Raw genomic sequence first — 26,793 nt, 5'->3', positions numbered from 1 at the left:
GGCCGCGAAGCCTCGGATGGGCAGCAGCGAGAGCGGCGAAGATTGAGAATCTGATAACCAGTGACATGGTGGCAGTCGTTTGAATAAATGTGCTGAAAACGAAATGCATCTTTCTATTCAGGTGGACACAGGGGCGCAACAAAAACACACGGACATAGAAGTAGACAGGGACGAGCGCTTACTATCAACAGGCTTTATTTGACGTAGACCGTTAATATACTTTCGCCTACCCAAGCGCCACTGTGCGAATCACAAGCACGTGGGTAACAGAAAACACCAAAAGAAATCGAAAAGAGGCGATTACAGAAATCTATCTAAGAAAACCGTTTCAGATCGGCGAAGCATTACAGACGAATCACTGATGCAGTTATCCCCTTTTTTTCTGATGTAATAGGCTTCCACCAGTTCCCGTTCAATCTGATCGCGGCTTCTCAACAATACTCTACAGTCCGATAATCGGGGAAAACAGGCGACCTTAGTCTTCTTAGTGCATTCTTGGCAATGGTCCGGGAGATGGGAGCCTGTCTTCTTTAAAGAATTTTTGTGCTCCAGAAGGCGCTGGTTGAGGCAGCGTCCAGTTTGCCCAACGTAAACCTTCCCGCAAGTGAGCGGGAACTCATACACAACTCCTTTTTTGCAGGTTACGTGGGGCTTACGGTGTTTTACGCCACACTCTTGCCGTTTTTCTTTTCTTCTTATGCGTGCGCACAGACCGGACAACTTTCGCGGAGCAGAAAAAACAACTTCTACTCCGTACTTCTTGGCCACCTTCTTGATGTTGTGGGAAGTTCTGTGTACGTATGGTACCACCTCCGGCCTTGAACACTTCGTTGGGTCTTTCGCGTTGCTCTGCTTGCTGCCCTTCAATTTTTTGACCAAGGACTGCGTCACAGCAAGAATGAGGGAATCAGGGAAGCCTGCCTTTTCCAGCCTTGAGACCTGTGACAAGAAGCCAGCGTACACAGCGTGGTGACAGGACTTTGTTAGTGCCGATGAAAGACATTGTAAAGCGATAGCCCTTTTGATCGTCTTAGAATGATTAGAATGAAATGGCAGCAAATCTTTCTTTGCACGCGGACAATATCGCCAGCAAACATGTGAAGGGTTAAATGTTAAGGTGATATCTAAAAACTGCAGTTGGTTATCACTGCTTGGCTTTTCATGGGTAAAGGTGAGTCCCATGCCTTTCCTACCAAACGTATCTAAAACATCAGCTACGGCCTCGTCAAAACTAAAATCACTTTCCTTTAACAGAACCAGGTAGTCATCTACATATCTGAAGACATGAGCTATACGGTCTGAGTCAAAAGTTTCACTCAAAGAGCGGTCAACTTGCGATAAAAAAATAGTAGAAAGAACCGGGGCTACGCAAGAGCCTATGCAAATACCTTGCTTTTGAAGATAGGTACGATCATTAAATTCAATAAAAGTGGCATTCAGGTAAAGCTCTAGTAATGACATGAAATTGTCCACGTTCAAACCAGTGGCATTTTGAAACGCGGTGATACCATTTCTATCTATACAATCACGCACCGCGGTGAACAGGGGCTGGTGTGGAATAGAATAGAAAAGAGCGTTCATGCCCATATGCACATATGCCTCCTTAACCTGGCAGTTGGGGAGTGCTTCGTATACAGTGTCTTCTTTGCGCATGGGGACCAACTGTGCATCAATGAGGTGTTGTGTCTGATCATGTGGGTTTGTGACTGTGCCATCTGTTGTCTGTTCCCATGCATTGAGGATGGTAGTGCAGCGTACGTTGATCAGCCGCACGGTGTGCTCGCTGTAGAACGTGAAAGGTGGAGAACCGACTGGAGAGGCAGTGCATACCGTGTGGCCAGCAGGGCCTTCACTTCTCAAATTGCTGCCCTTGGTTGATCCCTGACCATGGGGTAACTTCCTTCGCTTTCGCCACCCCTGTCTCGCGTCTAGCGTGCTTTTCCTTCTACCTAAAAGTCATTGCCCAGCCATCCCGCATGCACGCCATGATTGAACGTGCATGGGTCATTGGTGAGCACTTGGCATAAAAGCTGAACATAGCTGCTGGCCATCTTTTTATTGCTTTTTTTTGGGGTCTCCATGTTCTTTCTGGCTGGTGTCACCCCAGTTTAGAGATGGTATTGGGCCTACAGGCTTGCTGGAAGCAAAAAGTTTTTCAACTGCGTTTGTGATTTCATGGCGCCTCCTCGTTCACTATATCCGAGTGGTGCAGCCACAGTTGTTCATTGTATCTGAGATGATTACCCAAATTCATGGTGGGTGAACAGTGCAACAAAGGCGGGACAAAGGCAAGACAAGCACTGTCCCGCATTTGTCCCGCCTTTGTTGCGCTCTTCACCCACCATGAATGCTTACCAACTCGCCCAAATCTTAGGTTTACTCATTGATTACCCTAACACATATTTTAACGGTAGCACAACCCTTGTTCGTAATAACCGAGGGTTCGTTATATCTGTGGCCATTATAAGTGGGCTCTTACTATACGTTAAGAAGTCCCATGTCTCAAGACTGTAGGCAGGGCCTTAGCTATTAACAAGATTAGCTATTAACTAGACAATACACAACACAATACAAAGCAACATGCAAATGATAGAAAGTGTATAGAGAGAAATGCTGCAGGCAGTAAGCAGATAGAAAAACAAAACTCCGTACTGAGCATAATACTGGAGAAAGTGACGAAAACAGAATGGTGTAGAATGCCATGGCATATTACAGAAGAGTTAAGTAGGTATTGAGCATGTTATTTATTTATTTATTTATTACATACTGCAGACCCTTGGGTCCAAGCAGAGGGGCATTAGTATATATACAGATAATAATGAACAAAACAGCAACAAACAAGTACACATTTATACAATTTTTAGTCACACTGCAGTCAGCAAACCATGGTTCCAGTCCGATACTGTCTGAGGAAAAAAGGAAAATTTAAATGTATCAGTTCGAGCATAATAGGGTGTGAGTGAGTCAGGATGATTATGTCTTGTGAGGCGCGTTAATGCAGTCATTATGTAAGGTGATTTATTCATTTGAAGTTTGTTGATAAGAAGGAGGGAAAGGAATTCGTCTTAACTGCTTTTGACGTGATTCAAGAGTGGGTATACAATTGTCTGCCATAATTTTAGAGGGAGAGTGAAGCCGTGTGAGTTTATTAAATATAAACGTAATTGCCTTTCTTTGTATTCTTTCAAGGTGACTGATATTTGACTTAGTGTAAGGATCTCATGAAATACATGCATACTCGAGCTTTGGTCGAACAAATGAAAAGTAACAGAGTAATTTCAAATTAGTAGGGGCGTTTTTTAGTTTGTGCTTCAAAATGCACAGTTTGCAGAAAGTATAAGAACAAATATTATTAATATGTGTGTTCCACGACAATATTGGTGTCAAGGTAACACCCAAATATTTGCAGTTGATAGCTTCACGTACTGGAGAAGAACCTAATGTATAAGAAAAAATAAGTGGGCTTTTTTTACGAGTGACACGAAGGCATACTGATTTTTCAGCGGTGAGAAACATCCCCCATTCATTGCACCAATTCAATATCGTGTTTAAGTCTGTTTCGAGGACAGTCTGGTCATGTGGACAGGTTATTTCTTTATACAGGACACAATCATAGGCAAAAAGCCTAATGTTCACACCGGGAGATATGACATTAACGATGTCGTTAACGTACAGTAGCAAGAGTAGGGGACCCAAAACACTACCTTGCGGTACCCCTGACGTGACTGGAAGAGTGGCCGAGCTATGTTCACCTATTGTGACGTATTGAGTCTGTTTAGTCAAGTACGCAATAATCCAGTTTACAAAAATATCAGGTATGCCAATAATTTTAAGTTTATTTATTAATTTGTCGTGAGGAACCTTATCGAACGCTTTAGTGGAGTCTAAAAATATTACATCCATTTGGCCATTATTGTCAAGGGATAAACCAAAACAATGATTCACTGATACCAACTGTGTTACAGTGGAATAACCCTTCCTCAAGCCATGTTGGAACTCCGTGAGCACATTGTTTGCAGCCAGGAATTCCTTGATACAGTTGGCCACAATGTGCTCCAGGAGTTTGCAGCATTATGAGGTCAAAGAAATAGGGCTATAATTTTGTAATTTTAATCGATCCCCTTTTTTGAATATAGGAACAACGCGGGCCACCCTCCAGTCATCCAGCAGCTGTCCCTTCAAGAGGGAAACAGAAAAAGTTTTACAAGAAATCTGGCAATAAGTTCTGGGTATCGTTTTGGAAAGATGTTTGCGACTTCGTCAGGGCCACAAGAAGTTTTTGCTTTCAGGTTTACTAGCATATTGCTACGGACGCTGGGAGGACGACGGAGTGGTTGGTAACGAAGACGATGCTGAGGTGCGCGCTTGTGTGCTGAGTCTACTCTAAGCCATCGGTTCCTTGCGTAGCAGGTTACCTCTGCTCTTTCTACTGCTGCTTCTAGCCGCCACGTATCATTTGGTGGAGGTTGCTTAATTCGATTCCCGACCTCAAGGTGGCTCTCCGTCGTGGCCGCCGTCTAGCCAACATGTCTACCGAGTCCGAGCCATCTCCCTCTCCGTCAACACCGCCAGCAGTCGTCGTCGCCCACCACCGCGAACCGGGCACGTTCTGCGGCACAGACGACGTTGATGTGGACGACTGGCTGGCCCTTTACGAACGCGTCAGCACGCACAACAGGTGGGATCCAACGCTGATGCTCGCTAATGTGATATTTTACCTGACTGGCACCGCGAGAGTGTGGTTCGAAACCCACGAAGATGACTTGACCTCATGGGACATATGTAAGCAGAAGCTCCGCGACCTCTTCGGAAAACCCATCGGCCGCCAACTCGCCGCCAAGAAGGCACTCGCGTCCCACGCCCAAACTTCCTCCGAGCCATACATAGCCTACATACAAGACGTCCTCGCCTTGTGCCGTAAAGTTGATAAAGACATGTCCGAAGCAGATAGAGTTGGCCATATACTGAAAGGCATTGCCGACGATGCCTTTAATCTGCTTCTATGCAAAGACTGTTCCACGGTCGCTTCTGTTCTTGAGGTGTGCCGCCGTTTCGAGCAAGCCAAACACCGGCGCATTTCTCACCGTTTTGACCGGCTGCCGAACACTGCTGCTGCCAACATTGCGGCAGCCTTCCGACCCGGCTAACTTAACCCGTATCGTGCGCCGCGAACTGGAGGCGATGACGCTGCTGTTTCTTCCTTGCCACTGCCGGACAACACCTTGGCCCTCATCCAAGCCGTCGTTCGCCAGGAGGTTGCGAACTTGGCCGTCCCTTCTCCTCGCGTCGTGGACAATGCTCATGCCAGCCCGGACCCTCCAGTGATCGCAGCTGCCACTTACATTCGCAGCTTCTCGCCTCGGTACCGATATCGCTATCCTGCCGAATGGCGTACCTCTGATGACAGGCCGATCTGTTTTACCTGCTCTCGCGTCGGACACATCTCCCGTCACTGCCGCAGCCGTTGGTCCCCGCCACCTCGCCCCTACTCCTTCGTCGACCGCCGCAACGACTACGGCCCGCACTGCTTCACACCACGACCCGATCCGCTCTCTGACGAGCCCGCTCCGCACGCTCGTGGGTCCAGGCGCTCACCTTCCCCATTAGGCCGCCGCTCCCGTTCTCCTCCCACACGCCGCAGCCCTTCTCCTTCGACCGTCACAAAGAAAGACTTCTACCCTTTGCCCTGAATTGACGACGCTCTCGACTGCTTGCACGGCGCCAGTTACTTTTCCTCCATCGATCTTCGCTCAGGGTACTGGCAGATCGCTGTCGATGAACGGGATTGGGAGAAAACCGCCTTTGTCACCCCGGACGGCCTCTACCAATTTACAGTTATGCCTTTCGGCCTGTGCAATGCCCCTGCCACCTTCGAGCGCATGATGGACTCCCTCCTGCGCGGTTTTAAGTGGACGACATGCCTCTGCTACTTAGATGACGTGATTGTTTTTTCGTCCACATTCCAAAGCCACCTGCATCGCCTTTCAGCCATCCTTGCCGTCTTCCGCCGCGCTGGTCTTCAGCTGAACTCGAAGAAATGTACCTTCGGCCGCCGTCAGCTCCAGGTCCTTGGCCACTTGGTCGATTCTACTGGGATCCAACCCGACCCTGACAAAGTCCGCGCCGTGCGTTCATTTCCTACTCCGCGCTCCTCCGGTGATGTGCGCAGCTTTCTCGGCCTATGTTCCTATTTCGCCGGTTCATCCAGAACTTTGCGGAAATAGCCCGACCTCTTACCACGCTCCTCAAGAAGGACATCCCGTTCTCTTGGGGACCCCCCCAAGCTGACGCCTTCAGAGCCCTTATCAGTGCCCTCACTGCTCCACCTGTGTTGGCGCACTTTGATCCTTCAGCCCCTACGGAACTTCGGACCGATGCGAGCGGCCATGGCATTGGTGCCCTACTTCCTCAGCGGCAACGCAACAAGCTTCGCGTTATTGCGTACGCCAGCCGTCTCCTTTCTGTGTCAGAGCGCAATTATTCTATCACCGAGCGGGAATGCCTCGCTCTGGTTTGGGCTATTGCAAAATTCCGCCCTTACTTGTTTGGGCACCCTTTCTTTGTTATCACGGATCACCACGCCTTATGCTGGCTTTCTTCGCTCAAAGACCCTACTGGCCGGCTGGGGCGCTGGGCTCTTCGCCTTCAAGGGTACACATTTTGTGTCGTCCACAAGTCCGGCCGCTTGCACCAGGACGCGGATTGCTTGTCCCGTTACCCTGTCGATCCGCCTTCCTCCAACGAATGCGAGGCTGACGCCTGCGTCTTATCCATCTCGGCCTTCCGCAACATTGCGCAAGAACAGCGCTTGGATTCGTTGCTACGTTCCCTCATCGACCGCCTCACTGCCAACCGCTGTGATGCGTCCCTCGCCCCGTTTGTGCTCCATGAGAACGTCCTCTACCGGCGCAATATGCGGCCTGACGGCGCTGACCTCTTGCTCGTGGTCCGTCAACACCTGCGCAGCAGCGTCCTTGAACAGCTTCATGACGTTCTCACGGCCGGTCATCTTGGAGTCTCCCGCACCTACGACAGCGTGCGCCGCCGCTTCTTTTGGCCCGGTCTATACCGTTCTGTCTGCCGTTATGTGGCCGCTTGCGAACTGTGCCAACGGCGGAAGACGCCCTCGGTTCTCCCTCCCGGGCACCTTCAGCCGATTCCCATCCCCGTAGACCCGTTTTCCCGTGTCGGCCTCGACCTGCTCGGCCCTTTTCCGGTGTCTGCTATGGGAAACAAATGGATCGCGGTCGCGATGGACTACTCCACGCGCTACGCTATTACTCGAGCGATCCCAACCAGCTGCGCAACTGATGTCGCTGACTTTCTCCTGCACGACATCATAATCCACCACGGTGCTCCCCGTCACCTGCTCACCGATCGCGGTCGCTGCTTTCTTTCCAAAGTGGTCGCCGAACTCCTCCGCTCCTGCTCCGTCCGTCATCAATTCGCCACGGCCTACCATCCGCAGACGAACGGCCTCACTGAACGTCTGAACCGTACCCTCACCTACATGATTTCCATGTACGTCTCCGACCATCACCGCGACTGGGATATTAGCCTCCCATTTGTTACATTCGCCTACAGTTCTATGCGTCACGATACAGCCGGTTTCTCCCCTTTTTACCTTCTCTTTGGCCGCGATCCTTTGCTGCCCTTCGACAGTGTACTGCCCGCCACCGCCTCCACGAGTCCTTACGCTCGGGACGCCATCGCTCGCGCCGGCGCTGCCCGTCTTGTCGCCCGCCAACGGCTGTCGGCCTCCCAAGTCAATCAGAAACGACGTCATGACTGTCGCCGTCGTGAAGTCACCTACTTTCCTGGCTCCCTTGTGTCACTCTGGATCCCTTCCCGCCGTGTGGGCCTTTGTGAAAAACTGCTCCCCCGATATACAGGCCCTTATCAGGTCGTACGTCCGGTGACCGCGGTGACGTACGAGATCACCCCGCTACATCCGCCATCTCCGGCCGCTGCACCCCGCACCGGCATCGTCCATGTGTCCCGCCTGAAACCTTACAACTCGCCGTCTAGCTGGCCTGTGTAGTGCGCACCGGGACGGTGCTTTTGCCGCGAGGGGGGGGTCATGCTACGGACGCTGGGAGGACGACGGAGTGGTTGGTAACAAAGACGACGCTGAGGTGCGCGCTTGTGTGCTGAGAGTCTGCTCTAAGCCATCGGTTCCTTGCGTAGCAGGTTACCTCTGCTCTTTCTACTGCTGCTTCTAGCCGCCACGTATCAATATTGACAATTCCAGCATAAGAAATAAAATCCACATCATATACCGGTCTTTCTAAAAAATTTGGCACGCGGACATTTGATACTGAAAAGACTCTTTGAAAATACTCATTAAAATGCTGTGCTATGTCTTCATCCTTATCGGGGTGCCATCAATCATTATTTGTGAAATTGGCTTATTTTTTTCTTTCATATGTGTAGTAAAGTCAGCGCGAACCGCGCAGCATCTCGAACAATGGTCGGCAGTGAACAACAACGTTTATTGCCCAGAACCGCGATTATATACCCTCTCGTACTGAGAGGGTTACAGAAGAGGGAGAGAAGCATGAACGATAGGAACTCAGGCCAATAGGGGGGCGTGCGGCTGCCTTCGCTGGTCAGCACAAACCAAACAATTACAACATTTCTCCTCCCTTAAAAGTGAAACCGCTGTACCGGTTTTCTTATTCTGGTCGATCGTCTGAGCGTGGGCTGCAGGGGGTCAGTCAATCCCGCCGGAACCACTGGACGCTCCGTGATTGCTGGAGATGGTACTTCACTCTGGTCGGCTGCTAGCGGCTGAGGGCTTTGTTCTTGTTCCGACCCAGTGGTACTGGGCGTATGCACAGGTGACAGATCCGCACTGGTCACCTGGTCAGGACCGCCTTCTAACTGCGCTCTTGCAGTGGCCTCTACAGACGCAGTCCCTGGCGTAAACTCTTGACGACGGCGGACTTGGTCGACGTGGCGCTGCACTGCTCCGGTTGGCGTGTTCACTGTTACCATTCTCGCCCCCGAAGTGGTCTGTACCCTCCCAGGCACCCATCTTTTGCCGGTGCCGTAATTTCGCACGTATACGCTGCTGCCTGGCGAGATGGTCCAGTCGTGAGCGTCCGACGACGAGTCCACAGCTCTGGGTGGGAGACATGTGTCTAGTCGGGAACGCAGCTGATAGCCGAGAAGCATCTCGGAAGGTGACCTTCCTTCTCTTTGGGCGGTCCGCCTGTAATTGAATAACAACCGCATGAGGTTATCTTCCAGCTGTCCGTCTCCCATTTTCCGCAACCCGTCCTTCACGGTCCGAACCGCTCTTTCTGCTGCTCCGTTAGATTGGGGATGGAAAGGCACAGTGCGCAGGTGCACGATATTGTTTTTCGATATGAAAGTGGCGAATTCTTGACTTGTGAATTGTGTGCCATTATCGGACACGATTGTGCGTGGCACGCCAAACCGGCAAAACATGCTCCTTAAGCATCGGATTGTACTAGCTGTATTTGCGTGCTGCAAGGGTACTGCTTCAATCCACTTCGTGTGGGCATCAACCACTATTAGTATCATCTTGCCTGCTAACGGGCCTGCAAAATCGATGTGTATACGAGACCACCGGACCGCTGTCTTTGGCCAACTCACTGGTGGGGCTGCCGTAGGCATTGGCAGGCTTTGCACGCAGTTGCGGCACTGCGCAGACAAGTTTTGAATGTCCCTGTCCAGGCCTGGCCACCAAAATAATGACCGCGCGACTGATTTCATTGACGAGGAGCCCTGATGCGTTTCATGTAGCAGCTGCAGCATCCGTTCCCGCGCTTTCCGCGGTATCACCACTCTGTTGCCCCAGTAGATCAGACGGTGAGCCAACGATAGCTCCAGCTTACGATCAAAAAACGGCAACAAGTCTGGCGCCATTCCTTTAGTGGTTTGAGGCCATCCATGCAAAATGAAGTGCGTGACACTGGCTAACATCGGGTCCTTGGCCGTCAGCTCCTGCAATTCGTGCGTCGTCACTATACCTTCTTCCAGGGATTCCAATGAAAGGACATATTCCGGCGGTTCACCATCGGTCCCCGGTTCCATAGTCTGTGCTGGTAGCCTGCTGAGGGCATCTGCTGTCAGCAGCTGTTTCCCTGGCACGTACTGTAGCTTGTACTGGTAGCCACCCAAGAATAGCGCCCACCGTTGAATTCGCGCGGCAGCCATCGGTGGCGTCTGGCGGTCAGGTCTGAGCAGTCCCAGCAGTGGTTGATGGTCGGTCACCAGGGTAAACTGCCGACCTAGAAGATAGTCACGAAAGCGAGAAACGCCAAAGATGAGGGCTAGTGCTTCTCGCTCCAGCTGCGAGTAGTTTTGTTCTGCTTTTGTAAGTGTTCTGGAACGGAACCCAATTGGCCTGTGCTCATTTCCTATCGAATGAAACAGCACTGCGCCCACACCATACGGAGATGCGTCACACTCTAGTTTCAGCTCCTTGTTAGGATCAAAATGCACGAGAATTTGTGCATTTTTGAGGCTTTGTTTAGCTCGCTCGAACGCCAACTGCTGCGGCTGTAGCCACTCCCAACGGCTTCCTTTTTCCATGAGCCGATATAACGGGCTGAGCACAGTCGACATATTCGGCAGAAACCGTGCGTAGTACGTGAGCATACCAAGGAACGAACGTAGCTCGCTCACGTTACTCGGGCGCGGGGCTTGCATGATGGCGTCTACGTTCTTTTCCATAGGGTGTAGGCCTTGCCGATCGATACGATGCCCGAGGTAAGTCACTGAAGGCTGCCGGAACTTGCATTTGTCGGCCCTAAGCTTGACACCATGCTCTCGGAATCGTTCCAACACTTTCTTGAGCCGCGCTTCCTTGTCCCCTTTGCCTTCTGATACTAACACGTCGTCAAGGTAAGCTTGGACGCCTGGTAGCCCGCCGAGTACAGCGTCCATCTTCCTTTGAAATATAGCTGGGGCAGAAGCTATACCAAACGGGAGTCTGTTGTAACGAAAAAGTCCGCGATGTGTGTTAATGATACAAAGTCCGCGTGACGCTTCGTCAAGGGGCACTTGGTTGTACGCGTCCTTCAAATCCAAGGTGCTAAAGTATTCACCTCCATTTAAGTTTGCGAACATGTCCTCGATCACTGGAAGAGGGTAATGCTCGATATCACAGGCAGGGTTAAGCGTGACTTTGAAGTCTCCGCATATTCTTACGGTGCCATCTTTCTTCAAGACAACTACGATGGGCGTAGCCCATTCTGAATGTTGCACAGGAGATAAGACACCAAGGGACAATAACCGATCAATTTCACGAGAGACCTTATCACGGAAAGCGTAAGGAAGTGATCTGGCCTTACAGAATTTCGGTGTCGCCGTTTCCTTTAGTTTTAGGCTGGCTGGCGGTCCCTTGATGAGCCCCTGGTCTATCGAAAAAACATCCTTATACTCAGCGAGCAGTCTGTTCACCATGTGGTCACTCGGCGTGTTTCCTGTTGTCGAATCCGGCGCAGTGAGTTCTTCCATCGTAACACCCGTCTTGCCAAGTGCCGCAATCAGATCGCGGCCGCATAGACTCGGTCCTGAACAGTCAAGCACCACGAGTGGACAGGTTACAGACACGTTCTTGAATTGCACCGGAAGTTCAAGTTCGCCAAGCACCGGCAGTTGTCCCGCGTAACATGACAACTTCACATGCGGCGATTTCAAGCGTGGCCACTGCGCTCTGTGTCGGTCGTAAACGTTCCGTGATATGACGCACACCGGGGATCCTGTGTCCACTTCCATGTCTAGATCTATTTCCCCCCACCGAAATGTGCGGCGTAACGGTGGTTCCAGGCCGTTTTTCCTACCAGAAATTAGCGTCCAGATGTGTGCCTCATCCTTGTTCTCGTTTCTAGACGCGGTTTCAACTGTCAGTGTCTTGACACTCGCGGTTCGCCTAGCAGCATTTTCATCTGTTCTCGCCCTGTAGCATTTCTTCGCCAAATGACCACGTTGCCTGCAGCGGAAACACCGTGCGTTAGCCCAGCGGCAGGCGTTATCATCGTGCTTCGTGCTTCCACATCGTCCGCACTCTTGCGCTGCCCCGCTGGTATCTCGCGACGAAGAGCGATGACTGGCTTGCATTCTTAGCACCGTTGGTGGTGCTCCACTGATATCGTTTGCATTGTTCTCGGCTGTTTCTGCTGCTATTGCCAGCGCTTCGGCCTCCTCCAGCGTCAAGTCTTTCTTCGCCAGTAACTGCTTGCGTAGGTTAGTTGAGCGTACACCGCAAACAATTCTATCCCGCAGCATTCGGTCTAGCGCACTCCCAAAGTTGCAGCCGTCTGCTATGCGCCGTATTTCGACCAGAAATGCGCGCACTGCCTCACCCTCTTGCTGGCAACGGGTGAAAAATTTATAGCTCTCCGCTATCTCGTGACGCTTCGGGTCGTAGTAGCTGTTTAAAGCTGCGACTGCTTCATCATAGGTGAGGGAATTCGGTGTCCGGGGTGCAATCCGTCCCGCTAACACTTGCACCGTCTGCGTGCTGAGTGCTGCCACAAGCAAGGCTCGCTGCTGCTTTGAGTCAGTAATAGCATTGGCTTCAAAATATGCTTCTGCCCTTATAAGGTACGCTTTCCACTTATCTGACGTGTCGTCGAAGGTCGGGAGCTGCAGGCTGGTCATAGTTCTCGTCGGTGCTTCAAGTTGCGACAGGCTGTCGGCTTCAACTTTTACCGCATGGGTAGTTTCCGCACTCGTCGCCACTGTAGTAAAGTCAGCGCGAACCGCGCAGCATCTCGAACAATGGTCGGCAGTGAACAACAACGTTTATTGCCCAGAACCGCGATTATATACCCTCTCGTACTGAGAGGGTTACAGAAGAGGGAGAGAAGCATGAACGATAGGAACTCAGGCCAATAGGGGGGCGTGCGGCTGCCTTCGCTGGTCAGCACAAACCAAACAATTACAACAATATGTTTCCAAAATTTCTCAGGGTCATTTTTGATAAAGTTAGGCAGTGAAGTATTGTAATAGTACTCTTTTGCTGCGTACACCTTTTGTTCAAGAGAGATCTGCACTTATTTTTTTTGGGTTCCCATATCTCTTCTTTAACCTTTTTATTTTACGTTTAATATGAATAACATCGCGTGTCATCCAAGGTGTACGCTTGTGAACTTTTTCTTTGTAGGTATGAATTTGTTTATGCAGTAGTGGCATATTACCTGGAACCGATTCCAAAAGAAAGACACATCAGCGCTGTTAAATTTGACAAGAGTTTTCCGTATACTCTATAATGGACACGTCATCGGCATGAGAGTAATCTTTGTAACTGAGGAGTGAGGAATAGTTTTCCATCATCTGTACAAGTGGCAGGGTTAAGCTGACCATGTGGTGATCGGACAATCCTTCCTCTACACAAACAAGAGCATCCGGAAACTCCTGGCTAAGAAATACTAAATCTAGAATAGAACTGCAGTTACCCTGTACTCGTGTGGGCATGTCTTACTTTAATTGCTTTTTAAACAAAGAAAGGGTGTTTGAGTTTTGGCATCACACAAAGAATTTTGCGAAGGGTCTGTCTTTCACCTTGGAGCTCTAGCAAGTCCTGCGATTTCTCGACCTTCGATCGAGTTTTCTTAAGGACCATGTGTGCTGTGTGTACGAACTGCGGACAGCAAAACCTCTGCCAGACTACCGGTCTGCTCACTCGAAAGTTGTGAAAAGAGGCATTGTGGTTTGATGTTTAGGGTCGGCAATTTCTAAGTCATGCTACCACACCGTTGAAAGTAGCTATCAAAACCAGGTGGCGATATTGAAGAGCACTGGGTTTCCGCTCTGTCTTGATGTCGGGGAGCGAGAGTTTTCTGAAACATGCCAGAAACGTGCAGGTGCCCCTGAACAGAAAACCAAAAGAAAAACTGAAGTACGCAGTGGTGCCCTACGTCCATGGAATGACGCGTCGTCTGAAGAAAGTAGGGTCACGATATGGAGTGCAAGTAGTGTTTTCCGTTCCGAGGAAGCTTGGCCAGATTTGTACATGGGCCCATGAAAGGGCCGAGTCACAAGCCAATAGAGGCTGTAGTGTCCAGCACCAGTTTTGATATGTAACATATGCCATAGGCGTAGTATACAGCATTTTGCTGACGTGCTGAAGAGCATACATAGGCCAAATGGGCAGGTGCCTCAATAAGGGATTACGGGAGCATTTCCGTTCCCTGTCAAGTCGGTCTTTTGAGAAACTTAGCCGAGCAATGCAATTCATGCAAAGGATGTTCCCCCTCCTTGATAGGGCAGTGGTGTTGTTCAGGCACCGAGAGAAAGAGACCTGAGGGCTTGCAGAAGGGTATCACATAAGAAAAGGAGGAGGAGACTCGTGCGTTAGCAGTATCACCTTGACTCTGCATGATAAAGAATTGATGTTTATTGACAGGTTTGCTGATTGACCACTTCCACTTCCATGCTGATTGACCACTTCCAGATGTTTTCTCCAAATAAAATTCAGTTGATAGTTAGCGCCTTGCTGTGTGTCTTTTCTTGCCTGTCGTCTCTGTGCGCTGCCTCGTAGCAGTGAAAAGGAATTCCGAAACAGTATGGCGAAAAATGGAAGGAATTTTTTACTCCTTTGGTGGTAGGAAATTGAAAACGTGCGACTTTGGTGTTGGGAGGAAAGATGCTCAGCATGAGAAGAACCTTGAAAAATAGAATAGCTATATTGGAGAGGCACACAACATTGAACAAAATGGAAGAGGTGATGGTATGTAGAGCTTGGTTTTGTTAAGGAATTACTCTGTGATGAGATGCCATAGTTTAAGTGGCTACGGACAAATGCGCAGCGCAAGGACAACAATGCTTGGGTGGTGAAGCAGTTCAGAGCCTTAAATAATGCGTGGTACCGTATGAAATTTTGTTGCAAGTTGCGGCAACATAAGAGTGAAATTTTAAATGAGTTAGTGAAACGAGGTCATGAATAAAGATTGTTTTGAAATTAAGGTATAATATCTGGAGGCGGAGGTAGCTTTTTGCGGAGTTAAAAATTTGAAAGCAAGTGGGTAACATCGTGAAATCTGATTAGAACATTGACATATTGGACTGTATATTCAGGAATTTTTTTTCCAAAGATCTGTTAGCTATGGAACGTGTGCAGAAGTTGCATCTTGCGGAGCAACAGAAAAGCGGAAAGGAAAATGATGCAGGCAGTGTGTGGAAAGAGGCCAATTCAACTGGATTGGATCTGGGGCACACAAGAATTGGGTGGAGAGGTAAGAAAACTTGTGCACCACAGGGAAGAGTGCATCTGGTGATTGTAGTGAGTGGCACCACGCAGGCATATTACAGAGCTGACATTGTTGCCAATCTGCTGAAATTTGAGAGGCCTCGTTAGTGCATTTTGGTTGTTATGGGGTGTGACCATTCAGGAGTGCACCACCAAGAGCAGCAGCAGGGCATCATTACGTGACCACCATGTGACCGGTGAATAATGGTTTAGCCTAACTGTGGTTATGAGCAGAAAGAGCCGCGAGTGAACGGGCAGCTGTTATGTGGCTGTCTTGGTGGGCCTTGCACATGTTGGAAGCATGGGTGAAATTGGCACGCTTGCTCTGTACAGTTGTAGGTACGAATTGCGCACAAAAGACACACACAGGAAAAAGCATGAGGGAGTCTGAAAGAGCGCAAACTATCACTGTGTGAGTGACACCTCGGTTTCATTGTACAACGCGGAAAAGAATTTTTTGGAGCGGTTTTGATGGATTGTCGCGCAGGGTTGATTTGCCTTCTTTTCCTCTCCTTGCCCTCTTCGTAGGCACGTGTGCACACTGCCTATAAAAGCGGCACTGAATCTAATAAACACCAGTTGATAGTTTGCGCTCTTTCAGTCTCCCTCGTGCTTTTTCCTGTGTGTGTCTTTTGTGCGCAATTTGTACCTACAACAGTATGCACCAACTCGCCCAACAAGAAGTTCTTCTTAATTGCTCTGTACAGTGGTCGGCAACAAGTGCGACCTGCCGACGCGGGCCGTGGACATGAAGCAGGCAGGGGAGGTTGCACGGAACTATGCCATCCCTTTCATCGAGACGAGTGCCAAGACCAGGATGGGTGTCGATGATGCCTTCTACACTCTGGTGCGAGAGATCCGCAAGGATGTGAGTGTGTGTTGTGCTGTTCTCGTGAAGTGGATGCATTTCCGGCAGCTTTAGTATTGGAGCCAATTTTCTTCCCGCTGCTAGACCCAGTCTCTTATTCATCAGTGTAGCCTAGCTCTGGGCAGAAGCCTGGTCTAAAAGCTCCATTTTCAGTGAGGATGGCAATCTGTCCCTGTTCTTCTCACACTGCCCGGGTTTCCCAATTGCTCTGGCCTTGTGTTTTAGAAAGCAAGGTAAACAAAATGGTGGGCTGGCCGGGGTAGCAATTGAGCAAGCGCAATAATGCCAGGTGCCACTAATAGGTTGGTGGAAATGGGAGGAGTTGAACATCAGTGAGGATCAGCCATCCCTTTATGTTTCCGTAGCATGGGGGGTAAAAAGTGGCAGATATTTTTTTCAGCTCAAAGGCAGGTGGAAGTTCGTGTGGCCTTTTTAAAAAAGAGAGGGTGTTTACTAATAAAAAATAATTTACTTCTAATGCTCATTACTTCCATATAAACCATACTAATATTTACAAAATTAAACACTATTTTTTCATTAATTTATGACTTCACCATGGTACGGCAAGAGGAGCTGTGCACTGCAAAAATGTTCATTCGGCATCGCAGTGGTGGCCATTTTAGATGCCATGGCACAGGGGCTTCGGCGAGTGCCTCTTGGTTCTAGATCTTTTAATGTCGTCTTCTCTCGGTAACTAAATTCTCTGATTGGTAGAGAGGCGTCGTAATGTCATCAGCACCACCACCTTCTTGCTTCTGGGTTACTGTGCATGCTCCAAGCAAGCACTGTCGTGATACCCTACGTGCATGGGGTAAGTCATCCTTTGAAAAAGGTCATGGGCTGGGCCAACGTGAAGCGCGTCTTTTCTGCCCCCAACACGCTGGAAAAGCTTTGCAAGTTAGTAAACAATGATACCCATCGTCAAAACAATGCTAAAAGAAACATGAAAAGAAGTTCGCTGGCTGCCAAAAAGAAGTGTATGAGATACCACTATCATGTGGGTCATCTTACATTGGGCAGATAGGCTGCGGGAGTATAAAAGACTTAAAAGAAGGCGCTAGAAAAACTTACCTGACCACGGCAAACATTGGCAAACATTGACAAAAGCACGGCTCTAAGAAAGTACCAGCATCAGCGTGTGCGCGAAATGTATGAAGCCTATCTAATACCCCTGTCACAGGGCGAGTTTCAATGGCCATCGAGTCGAGGGTCTTCGAAATTCTCAATCGCCATCGAACTTGAAGGAGTTGTGTCGCTGCTACACGGCAAATTTCAATGGCCATTGAAATTGTTCTCGTGTCTTACGCCAAGCTTGTGTGGCGCCACAATCGCTACTTTGGATTTTGCAAAAATAACAAATATTTGATAAATGTATACTAAATGCTGAAATACATGCATACGCGCAAGTTGTTCAAAACCCTTTTAATTGCACGTACGCGACGGACATATGCAGACACTGCTGTAGCTACTCTAATACAAGACTTGCCAAAACCAAGCCAGTCCAACTGCGTCGGAGCGCTGCTTCGTCAGGCTTAAGACCTGGGAAATCGCCTTGATATCTGAAAAACGAGCATTTGTCTCTTGAAACTTTATGCGAGGGTAAGAATGGGCAAATCGAAGGTGGATACAACGGCTTAGAACACGATATTGCTTTGAGGGATTAGCAACGAAGCTGTTATCGCTGTGAAGCGGGCGGGCAGGGCGCCGCCTTATTGTCAACGCTAAGTATGCAAGCAACGCTAAGACCGCAGCGCAGAATTGTGCAGACTGCTTGCATTAAATTGTAGGCGATCAATGTTTGTTCATGCTTTTCTACCGTGAATGTGTCGTGTACGAAAGTGCGCTTGGCGCCGCTCGAAGCAACGCTAGCAACCTTGGGCAGCACTAGAAGGCCCTCGAAAACTCGATGGAATTCCACGCTGCTCTGTTGACTTGATGGACTATTGACTCGATGGCCATTGAAACTGCCCGTGTAGCAGCGCTCGATCGCCTTTGAGTCGATAGGCTATCGATTCGAGGGCCTTTGAAATGCCCGCATGACAGGGGTATTCATTGCAGAGGGAAAACCTGTGTCAGCGAAAAGAGATTAGATTTCTCAATGGCTGAGCATGCCCACAACCTTGCTACTGTTTTTATCTTTTTATGCAGTGGGTGTTGGCCATGGGTATATATTTCTCTTGTTGCAATAAACTCTTTCAGTTGTTAGTAGCGCTGGCGTGTGTGTCTCCCTTCAATTTGTCCCGTCCTTAATTTTTATGGCGGAGCACTTGCCATTTAGTGGTGGTTGTGCGCTTCGTATGCTGCCTGCGGCTACCACGCTATGGCGCCTGTTGCAATTTCATTTATTGTTTCCTTAAGGGGGGTCTTTGGGACCAAAAAATGACCCAAAAATCAATTGTTTAAAAATGACATTTTTGGAGCCTATAGCTATTATTCTTCAACTCTACCAGCTTTCTCTTCCAGGAAATCGGTATTTTGACCATAATATTAAATTTAGATCACTGTGTGGGCTCAATTTGTGCAGGAGCAGGCAATTTAACACTATGAAAATTTTGGACCCCTGGCCGTCTTAGTACGTCAATATCTCAACGCCTAGGATGGATAGACATGTCATATTGTTTGCTAAGGGAAGCTGAAGGCACAATGTATGCAATAATCGAAGCACAATTGTTCAATCACGCTTCAGGTATTTATAATTTTGCTAAGTTTATCTATGCATGATATTCACACTTTGAATGCTGCTATTCTAAATGCTGTAAAGTTACTGATGAGGGTGAAATGAAACAACTGCTTTGATTATTGCACTCTTTACTCACCATACTATGTAGCCATGGGTTAAGAATTAATTTTTATTGAGCCATGTCTAGTCATTCTGAGTGCAGTTTTATTACTTGAATGCATGCGAGACAGCTCGTGCCTATAAAGGGTTAAAAAAAAACTGCAGCTTTAAATACTGCTTGATCCATGGGGAGTTGATCTTGGTTCCTTCCTGTATCCTGCTTCGTTCTGGGCAGCTGTGAGTGGTCGTGTGGTGCTTCACTATGGCCAAAGGGAAAGGAAACCAGTGGTTGCAAATTGGTTTCCTCACTAAGGTTGCCCCCTCCTGAAAGGCCTACCTCACTTGGTCGCATCTAACAGTCTGCCCGACCGTTAAAGCCTCTCGGTGGGATCTTGATTTCTAGTGGACAGTGACAGGACATTAGTCATCCAGGACACTATCATTTGTGCCACCGTTGGGTAGTCATGACTGAAACAGTATAGCTAACACTGCTCCTGCTGCTTCTGGGCAGGGCTCATGACTGACCTGCTCATTGCCTTCTCTGCAGAGGGAGTGGAAAGGCAAGGACAAGAAGCGGCATCGCAAGGAAGGCCGCAAGAAACGCTGCTTCATTTTATAGGGCAGGTGAGTAGTGCCAAAGCATACCAATCTGCTGTGTTTGGTTGACCTTCCCATCTTTGCAATTGATTGCACTTGATGCAGATTCAGTGACAGCATACATTCGGATAGATTGGACTCAGTTTGGTAGCCTAGTTCGGGCTTTGCTGCGGTGGTTTTTTCGGCAGTGAATGCTTAACTTGAAATACTTCTTGGTGCGTCTTGGTGACAGCGGCTAAGGTGGCAGTAACCCTTTTAGTGTGCTAGCTCTTATAGTGGCCATTCCCCGCTATTAAAACCACTTTTGTGGCAGTCTGCTTACCCGCCCACCGAATGGTAGGCTACCTGCACAGGTATATATACCATTTTTACTCGAATCTAGCGCGCACCTTTTTTCCAATATATCGGGTCTAAAAATTGGGTGCGTGTTAGTATTGAGTACGACCCTAAATCTCCGATATCATATCGCCATCGGCATTTCAAAATGGCCGCCTCGTATGCACTTCGAGCCTAGCTGCCTATGCCTAGCTGCAGTAGCGTCCTCTGTGTGCTGTGGTACATGTGCTTTGGTTAGTCTACCCATTTTCTGCGTTTGATCTACCAACATGGACATGCCGACAGCGAAGATACGTCGAGTGCATCATGATGCCGCATTTAAAAGGAAAATCATCATGTGTGCAAAGACAGACGGAAATGGGGCCGCGTCACGCACATTGGGAGTTCCAGAAACATGCGTGCGGGACTGGTGCAAGCAGAAGGAAGGGATTTTCGTCAGCAAGGCTACACAAAAGGGTTTCAGTGGACGGAAGCAGGGCCGGTTCGCCGAAATACAAGAGCTGCTCGCAGAATACGTTCAGGAGCAGCGAGCGGCCAGTGACGACCGATCTGCTCAAAGTCCGAGCGATGCAGTTAGGCCTACAAACAGGGCTAACGCGGAGTGACTTCAAAGCGAGCAGGTGCTGGCTGTCAAATTTTATGAAGAGAAAAGGCTTTTCTCTTCGAAGGCGGACGAGAATATGCCAGAAGTTGCCTGAAGAATATGAAAAGCTGCACAGTTCTCAGTGGTTCGTTTTGAGTTTGAGACGCAGGAACGACTACCACCTCGGCCAGATTGGAAATGCCAATCAGACACCGCTCTACTTCCACATGCCTGCCACCACAACCGTTGAAAAGAAGGGGGCGAAGCTAGTGCGCGTGTTGTCTTCCGGCCACGAAAAAACACACGTCACCGCAATGCTTTGTTGCACCGTAGATGGACACAAGCTACCCCCGTATCTTATATTCAGACACAAGACGTTCCTGAAAGGAATCGGGTTTCCGAGTAGCGTGGTTGTGCGCGGAAATGAAAAAGGTTGGATGACTACAGACTTGGTCGCTGACTGGGTCAATCACGTCTGGCGCAAGAGACACGGCGGCAGTTTGGGCCTGTGTGTGATGCTTGTGCTCGACGCGTTCAGGTGCCATCTCAACCAACGCATCAAGGACAAGCTCGCTGCGTGCAACACCGACCTTGTCGTGATACCGGCGGCATGACATCACAGCTCCAGCCGCTGTATGTTTGTTTAAACAAGCCGGTTAAAGATAGGATTCGGGCGCTCTGCACCGAAGGGCTTGTGCCAAGTGAACCTTGTGCCGGCGTAGTGAGAACAATCTTGGCAAGATAAGCCGTTTCCTTTTGTGTGTGTTTTTTATTATTGCAACTTTAGTGCATCGAGATTAAATCTTTGTTTTCCAAACGAGACAAAGTTGTATTGCGTGAGGTGTGCGGTACCCTTTTTTTGTCACGGAAAACTGGTGCGCATTACAATCGAGCTTTTTTTTTTTTCGTGGGGGGGGTCACGAAAAATGGGTGCACGCTACAATCAAGGTCGCGTTAGATTCAAGTAAATACGGTATATATTGTCACGAAGTGGTGAGTGTAATCCGGGGAGCAGAACGACAGCAAAAATGGCGTCTAAACAAAATTCTTTATTTGGGCTGACTTGCACCTACAATGGACTAATCACTCGGCAGCGGCGTAGCAACAAACGTGCTCGGCGGTTGTTGAGCAGAATGTCCGTCGCTCTTGGCCGTGCTCAATTTAAAGCTGGTAGCGAACTTTCGAGATACGGCGTGCAAAGCTACTGCAACATTCAGGAACAACCTAAAATCTGCTCCGCCTGGGTGCGAACAATCGAGATAAATCTGGTCGCGCCTTGCATCGTAAACAAAGCGATAAAGCGGCGTGCCGGCAGCTTTGAAGAATGCACACACACACTGCAAAGATTCTCAGCATTACTCCCCTTGCAAAGAAGCATCGACCCTAAGGTTTAAAACAAATAGGGCAGCTAGAAACAAATAAAATGGATATTGTAAAAATAAACACCGAGTGTGGAATTACAGCGTCCTTAATTTTTAGCGCCCACAATAGGGCTTTAGACGGACAACATGGACAACTTCTGGTCCTATGCTGTGTCGCTGGAATGCAGTCATTTCATCAGAGACGACTTCATAGTCCAGTTCGCCTAGCCGACGAAGAACCTTGTATGGGGCCGAAATAGCGGTACAAAAGCTTTTCACTCAATCCGCGCCGGTGAATGGGCGTGCAAACCCATACTCGGCCTCCTGGCTTGTATTCCGCATTGCGTCTTTGTAGGTTGTAGCGTCTGGCGTCGGTCCGCTGCTGGTCTTGGATTCGTAATTGGGCAAGTCTTCAAGCTTGTGCGCGTTGAAGGTAGGTGGCGACGTTGACGTTATCTTTCTCTCGTAATATTTGGTGGAGGTTGTGCTGGGTACCATGCCCTGGACCTCCGCAGCGGTCGTCACGTTGAATCCATCGCTATGCCGTCAACGCACCTCCGGCCACAGCGTCAACCCCAGCGCCGACCGTTGTGGCACAGCCTCGCGACCCGGGCACCTTTTGTGGCACCGATGACGCCGATGTTGAAATCTGGCTAGCCATGTATGAGTGTGTGAGTAAGCACAACCGATGGGATGCGACCCTCATGCTTGCTAACGTCATCTTCTACTTGGCGGGCACGGCGCGCGTCTGGTTTGAGACGCATGAGGAAGAACTTACCTCTTGGGACACCTGTGAGTAGAAGCTCCGTGACTTATTTGGCAAGCCAATTGGACGCAAGCTCGGCGCTAAAAAGGACCTCGCTTCTCGAGCTCAGTCGTCCATTGAGTCTTACATCTCTTACATCCAGGACGTCCTCGCTCTTTGCCGTAAGGTAGACAGCGCCATGTCAGAGACTGACAAAGTGGGCCACATACTCAAGGGGATCACTGACGACGCTTTTAACTTGCTCCTCTGCAATGACTGCGCAACGGTCCACTCTGTCCTCCAGGTATGTTGCCAGTTTGAGCAAGCCAAACACTGCCGCATTGCTCCTCGTTTCGACCGTCTTCCGAACACGGCGGCGACATCCTCTTGCGAAGACCTGCCAACACTGCAACAGCCGTCCCATCCTGCCAGTTTAACCAGAATTGTACGGAGGGAACTGGAGGCTGACTCCCATCGCCTTCGCCCCTCAGCCGCCTGACGCTACTATTGCTCTGATCCAGGCCGTTGTTTGCCAGGAGTTCGTGAATGTGGGTCTCAATTCTGGCCTGCCCTCTGCGTCGCCCTGTACCCTGTACACCAACCACCACTCCATTGATTGCTGCTGCTTCACCGACTCCGGCCATCCCGCCGCGTTATCGTTACCGGAATCCTGCGGACTGGAGAACCTCAGACGACCGGCCTATCTGCTTCACCTGCTTGCGTGTCGGCCACATTTCCCACCACTGCTGCAGCCGTTGGTTTTCCCCACCTCACCCTAACTCTAATTATGATCGTCGTATAGACTACGGGCCTTGTTCTGATTACGATCGTCGTGCTGACTATGACCGTGCCAGATGTCTCCCCGTCCCGAGTCCTCACATGCTAACGACACTCCGAATCCGCGCAGGTACAGCCGCTCGCCTTCACCTCAGATCCGTTGCTCCCTTTCACCGCAACTTCAACACCCGTTCACTCCGCCCTTACCTGGCTCACATTCGGAAAACTAACCAATGCAGTCCCGGAGGTGACGCTGCATTGACGACCCAGCCCGAAAATCTTCTCCTGACCCCCGCTCCTCGCCGCAACCTTCTTGATATCTGCGTGGACGGTGCACCACTTAAGGCTCTGACACTGGCACTCAAATTTCTGTCTTGAGCTCTTCCTTTCACCGTCGTTTGAAGAAGGTTGTGACACCCGTCGTTTCCTCAGCCGTTCGTGTTGCCGACGGCAGTGCTGCTGCCCTCGTTGGAATGTGCACTGCGTGTGTTTGCATTGCCGGGCGTACTACAGCCGTCCTGTTCACTGTGCTTGACCACTGCCCCCACGATGTGATCCTCAGCATCGACTTTTTAACAACCCACGCGGCGCTAATTGATTGCTCCACTGGCCTTCTTCGTTTGGAACCTGCCGCTCTGCTCTGAAAGCGCCGATTGTGTGTTTTAGTGTGTGCCCTGTCTCTTACTCTTACTTTGGTCCCTGTCTGTGTATGTGCTAGTAAATATGTTTCCCAGCCGATTCTAAGCTGCCCTGCTTACATGCCCGCTGAATTTACTCGTCTGCCGCGCAATTCTGCAGTCTACATTCCAATGTCCCCGGTTCCCCCCGTTCCTGATGGTGCCTACGTCACTTACCCAATCAAGGACGTTGTCCTTCAGTGAAATGTCATCCTTCCACACACCGTTCTGACCGCCACCGGTAACCACACCTACCTTCCGATTCGCAACTTTAGCCTCTCTACTCAAGTTTTACTCTGTGGAATCGCACTCGCTGAACTATTTCCTTTGGCTGAATGCAGTTTCTGCTCTCGCACCTGAGCCTCGGACTGGTCTCCCTAATCCCCGCTCGGCAACTTCACGTCCGGACCTTATTTCTGCAATGATCGCGGCGGATTTGCCACCTGACCACACCCACGCGCTGTCCACCCTGTTAGTTTCCTACAGTGACGTCTTCGATTTTGGGAATCGTCCTCTCGGCCAAACTACTGTCGTGACCCATCACATAAATACGGGCGATGCCAGCCCCATACACAGAAGGCCCTATCATGTCTCCTTGTCACGGATCTCCCCGGAGGGCACTCGGATCGAAAGAATGGACTAGGCGACAGGTGTGCCCACACAGACGCACATTTAATACACCCTACATGACCCACACACTAGAACACAAAGCTAACAAAACTAACACAAAGAATAAAAACACACACGACCCGGGAACACTGCTGCCAGCTTCTACTATTAGTGTTCTACTGTTAGTGGTCGGCGTTCGTGCTCGCTCACGGTTGGTTCGGTGCGGCTGCGGCGTTGTATGGATCCAGTAGCCGGCGTCGAGGCGGCGTTCGACGTGCTTGGGCTGCGTCGCTGGCTGCGTCACACAAGCTCCCGGTCCAAGCGCCCGTGGAGGTGATGCCGGTGTTGTTGGCGTTGGGGGCACCACCCGGATGGGTGGCAACAGCGCTGGCGACACCCCTGGCCGGCAGGTGGTAGCGTCCTCCGTTGACTCCCCGGAATGGGTTCAGGCACGGCAGGAAGTCCACGATGCGAAGCCGTAGAACGCGAGCTCACCGGAGCAGTAGCCGGCGTTGCTCTCTTCCAGCCGATGTGTCCCTGACCTGCCAGAGCCTCCGCTTTTCTGTTGTTCCCCCCGTGCCTCGCTCTCCCTTGCCCTTTTATAGCCTTGGCGTTAGTCCACGTATAACTGTGGACTCCTCCTTCTTTTCTCCTCCACCAATCATCTCTCTCCACCTCACCGAGTGCTTCTCCACCAACATCTCTCTCCACCTCACCGAATGCTTCTTCTTTATTCTTCGGTTAATCCAGGTCGTCTTCTTCACACCTCTTTCCTTCATAGTTTTATTTTAGCCTCCTTATTATATGTGACAAGGGCCTCCTCTCTCAAGAGTTTTTCCATGAAAAACTGCTCACGTCTTCCTCATCTTCAAGCCATCCTGGCAACAGACTATCTATTGTGGCGATTCTGGACCCAGCACTCAACACACCGCAGATGTCCAGCACACACCAAAAGCACACCGTTAACACAGCATACCAAACTGCATTTTCGGAACATTAACACACCACTGCCATTGTCCGTACAGAGTCCTTAATAAACACGTTGATGTCCACGACACTCCCTTGTATAATCACAACACCAACAACAGCAAGAGCAACAACCACAACAACAAGATACATTCCAGAGATACCAAGAGCTGTTTAGTTAGCTTTATTTGTGTACAGGTCTAATATGTAACATATGACCTCCGTTTTGCCTGCCCTATCCAAAAGCATCTACCCCTTGATTTGGAGTAGAGCTGTGGTCGTCTGTCCTCATTTACATTGGGCTTCATTAGTACCTTATCCCCTCCTGCATTTTTCTTCCCACTGCACGTTGGCACCTCGTAAATATCACCTGTCTCCTCGGCCACTTCCGCACATGCTACCTTGGGGGCGTACCGTACAGGAACTCTTTCTTTGTACTTTTTCAACGTGTTTGCATGGAAAACATTCTTGGTGTTATTTATCAATAACTCATAATCCATATAATTTTTCTTCTTCGTTACAAGGTAAGGGCCCTTCCACTGCATCAGTAACTTATGGTCCGTGGGCAGCAAGATGAGAACCTTGTCGCCCGGATTCAGATTCCTGTGAGTGGCTTTCGTGTCATAGTAGCCCTTATAGCGTTCGTGCGCCCTTTCCAGGTGTTGATGTGCAAGCCTGCATGTTTCTTCCAACTTGTCCCGCTACTCAAGAACGTGTATGTGTATGTTGTCTTGAGATCTGATGTAATCTCCTTATTAGCCCCCATCTCCTTGAGTATTGTAAGTGGACCTTTAACGGTTCTTCCATACAACATCTCAAAGGGTGAGAAACCAAGACTCGTTTGCGGTACTTCGCAGTAAGCGAACAAAAGAGCTTGGAGATATCTATCCGAATCAGTAGGTCTCTCCTGACACATTTTCTTGATCATATTTTTGAGGGTGCCGTTGAACTGCTCTACAAGCCCATTCATTACACATGAAATGGTAAGGCGTCGTCAGTAACTGCCTTATTGACAAAAGGCGGTTAACCTCCTTAGTTCCGATGTGAAGTTCGAGCCCGGGTCACTCAAAACTTCCCTCGGGAAACCATAACGCGAAAACATTTCCACAGGACCCTCCGCCACTTGGATACTGTCAATAGTCCTCAGTGGAATAGCGTCAGGATAACGAGTGGCCACATCAACCAGAGTAAGTGCATATCTATTGCCTTTGGCAGATACTGGAGAGATTGGCCCTACAATGTCAATCGCCACTCGCTGAAACGGTAGGT

The 26,793-nt window shown here is 49.7% G+C and overlaps 1 protein-coding gene across 2 annotated transcripts in view; it reads left to right on the top strand.

Moving 5' to 3' along the window:
* Ras85D (GTPase ras-like protein 1) overlaps window positions 1–26,793 on the top strand; it is a 109,478-nt gene that overhangs the window by 70,994 nt on the left and 11,691 nt on the right. For both annotated transcript variants that reach the window (XM_077643484.1, XM_077643485.1), the window contains 2 exons: window positions 15,934–16,094; window positions 19,421–19,497. In XM_077643484.1, coding sequence (XP_077499610.1) covers window positions 15,934–16,094; window positions 19,421–19,492 — 233 coding nt within the window. In that variant the 3' untranslated portion in view covers window positions 19,493–19,497. The remainder of the gene's footprint in view (window positions 1–15,933; window positions 16,095–19,420; window positions 19,498–26,793) is intronic.

Source organism: Amblyomma americanum, chromosome 11 (genome assembly GCF_052857255.1).
Source record: "Amblyomma americanum isolate KBUSLIRL-KWMA chromosome 11, ASM5285725v1, whole genome shotgun sequence".
In the NCBI taxonomy this organism is placed as follows: domain Eukaryota; kingdom Metazoa; phylum Arthropoda; class Arachnida; order Ixodida; family Ixodidae; genus Amblyomma; species Amblyomma americanum.
Note: the sequence above shows the minus strand (reverse complement) of the source record. Positions and strands in the feature narration are given on the sequence as shown.